General features: G+C 31.7%; 1 protein-coding gene across 1 annotated transcript; it reads left to right on the top strand.

The window, feature by feature from the left end:
* The first annotated feature begins 415 nt into the window (after positions 1–415).
* LOC105450642 lies at positions 416–2,470 on the top strand. The gene is made up of 2 exons (XM_011690571.1): positions 416–692; positions 1,032–2,470. Exons 1-2 carry the CDS (start codon positions 538–540, stop codon positions 1,288–1,290), a joined length of 414 nt encoding a protein of 137 aa, XP_011688873.1. The 5' UTR covers positions 416–537; the 3' UTR covers positions 1,291–2,470.
* Positions 2,471–4,177: the final 1,707 nt, after the last annotated feature.

Raw genomic sequence — 4,177 nt, 5'->3', positions numbered from 1 at the left:
ATAATAATACTGGAACGCGCACGGCCCATGCCGCCTTTGTTAAGAGCTGATCCGAGAGAGAGCATTCAAAGTGGTATCTTTATCCTTTTCCAAACTATACTGCGCATGTGCAATAGACGGTAGTGGGGCTCGTACAGTCTCGTTCTAAGATTAAATACAATGCGTGAAACTGGGTGTGCCGTATAAAACTTTTGGCCAGATTGTACTAGAAAGAGACACAGATACCACTTAGGAGCCTCTTTGTCGGATCACGATCTAGCGCCCGTGCGCGTTCCAGTATTATTTCAGTGGTTAAGCGTGATTCGGACCGCGGCCATAGTGTCTCTACCATCTACCAACGTTTTGACGATGTAAACTAGGCCAGTAGAAAACGCTATATTTCACGCCTGCGCACGTTTGCTTCTTTGTGATAAAGCTTAATCTATATTCTTATTATATCGATGTCCAAATTGACGATTGACAGTACGACTGCGAATACTGCGATTCTTTGCTAAAAGAATTAATTTTCTGTGTTTTCAAGTGGTGTAAAATTTTCTAATGAGGAAATTAGATTGTCAAGAGCAATGGGGAGCCGAAAGATTAGAAGCTCAATTAGAAATTGCTCGCGATGGGCTTCGTGGTCTCGATCGCAGCATTCGTAAAATCTTGGGCCGAGATCTTCCTGACGGCGAAAGTGGTCCATTACAGTCTAGGTTATATTAAAAAATCTTTATTTTCTAAATTCATTCATATGAAATAATTAAAAACTTTTTAAAATTCCGTATTAACTGTCATAAAATGTTTTATTATGATGTAATATATTGTAATATTATATGTATGTAATATTTTCATTGCTATGAGCTTTCTTGTATTTTATATAACCTTTATTGACGTACTACTTGTATTTGTTTTATTTATCTCACGTTAATGTTAATTATATCACATTTGTATTATATTTTTATTATATACATGTCAAATAACATATTCATATATTTTTATTAGATATAGTTTTATTAAATATAAAAATTTTGATTTAATTTCTTCTTTTCTAGAATACCTCAGAAACGACTATTGCAAGAAGATCGTCGAAGAGTTATAACAGAATTTGCGAATAATGAATTATCTGGAGGCAAACGACGCTGGCAAGTTTCCAATGTGGAACCAAAAACAGTTTTCAGTCGATTAAGTGCACGTGTTCCATCTACTGCAGATGACAGTGCTGATGAAGACGACAGCATTACTAAGGTAATTTATTTATACATGAGATGTGATAATAAAGTTTTGAAAACTATTTTGGTTCCATCAAAGTGACAACACTATAAACCATTTTATTGCAATATCATCTGTGACTTTTCTATCTACATGTAAAGGGTAAATATTAATCGTTTCAATTATTGTACAAGTTGATTTATGTAGTGACGTGTTTATGTTCTATTGCGAGAAAAATGGAACGCCATTTATAACAAAGTTGTGATAAAATTTTTGCTGAAAAAACAAATAGTCTGATTAACTTATAAATAGTATACTTAATAATTCGCCACTTTTTACCAAAAATTTTATCAATTTTACTTTAAATTGTGTTCTATTTTTTTTGTAGCTTAAAACAGAAACATGTCTTTACAAAAATACAACTTATACATATACTGACTAAAGCAATTAACAATGTTTATGTTCACGTACAGGTAAAGGAAAGTTTAGACTACACAGCAGTGAGAAATTATGGCAGTGAGGTTGATTACAGTGTTGTCACTTTAGCAAAGATTATTTTTGTATTCAGTTTAATGTGCTTTACTTATCCATGAATGGTGATCCTTGAATTATGAAATATCCTGTGTATGTATGTGTACGTGTGTACGTATGTAATATATACATATATGTCCCTAAATATTTTTCTCCTACACTTACAAAAAAAAGTACAGACAAAAGTCGTATAATTTGAAGGGAGATAAATAATAGTAAAATCAATTTTCCACATTAAGATTATCATTTTAAAATAGTTTTGAGATTTCTCTTTTACATAATATGATTCTTCTAGTTATTTTGTACATACAAGTACTTATTAAAAAGTTAATGAGATATTCTATAGGTACTTCATTCTGACACATATTGATATCAGTTATAAAATATCTCATGAACAATTTATTTTTTAACTGTATCTTTATATTTTCACAGACCTTATATTGCACAGACTAATGAGATAAATCAATTCATGTAAAGAAAATGCTTAGTTCTTCAAAAAAGTCAAGTAAAATATGTAATTGCATATTGTAAATTGCATAATTTTTTTGCAAAGCAATTGTGTTTTCCACCTCAATTGATTTATCTCATTAAAAGTAAGATTATCAAAAATGAATAATAAAACGATGCTGACAGAACGGAATTACCAACACATTACAGTCGTAATGATTTTTCTGAAATGACAGAACGGAATTGAAAATCCTTTTACAGGATTGAAATAGATATAAAATGTAAGCAAGATAACGAATTTGTAGTAAAAACGAAAAAAAAATTTTTTTTTCGGGTCGTACAGCTGTCATTTGACGTAAACATTTTATTAGTAGAAGAAGAAATTTTATTTCCTTTAGCAAATTTTAACCAGAAAGGGGACTTGGTTTACAATATTGCACTTAACCATTCACTCATCCATACCATACATACATTTACTAAACCTATTCCTTATTCCTATTTCTTATACCTATTTTTAACACCCTACCATATAAATATTTTAACCTATTTAACTTCAATTTTACATAAATCTTACTTTTAACATTTTTACATATAATACATATAAATAAACGGCTTTCCTTTGCAATCTATGATCTACTTTACATTTTTACATTCTTACATTTTTACATTTTCCATTTAAATTTCACGTTTAACTAACATTTTTAACTTTTGACCTTTCACATTTCACATTTACAGTTAACATTTACACTTACATTACTGTATCCACAAAATTTACATTCCCTTTTCACTTTTAGCACACGCCTTATATTTACATTTCCTTTTACACATCTCTAAATTACACCTTATCCTTTCTTTTTAATTCTAATTCTCTGTTTCTAGCCTTCCATAATTTCTTTAAAACTCTCCCTTTAGAACTGTCTAGTTTATCATTCCATAACCAACTTATATTTACATCCTCTCCGTTCCCTTCTTCATTAAATTACTCCTTTGCCACTCTGCATTCCTTTACAAAATGCTCCATACGAGCTTCACCTTCACTACATAATATACACGCCCGGTTATCCTCCTCTAGCCAGTACTTATTTGCCTGTTCCAGATTTCCACACCGTAAATTAATCAGAGTCCTTATCTCATCTCCTTTACTCATATTATCCAAATTTTCTTCTTTCAAATACCTCGTCATACTCTCTAAAATTCCAATCTCCCTATACTTTCTGTTATATTTTGCTCTTTGAATTTTTCTCTCTTCTTGCCTTTGTATATCTCTCTTCCTCGATATTAATTCGCTCTCTATTCCCCTACTTTTATCCTTTCTTGTCTCCATTCCCACTATACTCCATCCATTCCTATTATAGTAACTTTCTTTTTCTATCCCGTACCTATCTTCCCATCCGTATGCATCTTTCTCTTTCCAGCATTCCAAAGCTATTTTGCCTGCTCTCCCTTCTCTTATTCTTTCCTCATATCTCCTCGCTCTTATTCCCCAACCTATTTTAAGCTTATCCATCCTTAGTTCCCTAGATATAATATATCTTGGCGTACAGAATTCCAATCCAAAAATCCATCTCACGTAATTAAACATAATTTTCTCTAACTCTTCTTTTTCTTCCCAACCCCATATTTCGACTCTATAACCTATCACGCTCTGCACTAGATACCTGAATAGAGTCCATCTTCTCTTAAAATCATTTCTACATATTCTTTCTCCTAAACCCCATACTTTCCTTACCACCAATCTCCCTTTCCTTCTCATTTCCTTTATATGCTCTTTATAATTACCTTTGTTATTTATCATGAAACCTAAGTATTTGAATTCTTGTACCTCTTCAATTGTTTTACTCTCCCACGACCATTTCTCATACTTCTCTTTCCTTTTTCTATTAAACACCAGCATTTTCGTCTTATCTACACTTAAATCTAGATTTCTTTCTTTCACAAATTTCTTCATAGTCCCCATCATATCCTGCTTCATATATCGCTTCCCTATTATTCGCAAGTATGACTACATCGT

This window comes from Wasmannia auropunctata, unplaced genomic scaffold (genome assembly GCF_000956235.1).
Source record: "Wasmannia auropunctata unplaced genomic scaffold, wasmannia.A_1.0 LD336059.1, whole genome shotgun sequence".
NCBI classification, from domain to species: Eukaryota; Metazoa; Arthropoda; class Insecta; order Hymenoptera; family Formicidae; genus Wasmannia; species Wasmannia auropunctata.
This window is presented reverse-complemented; position numbering and strand designations above follow the sequence as displayed.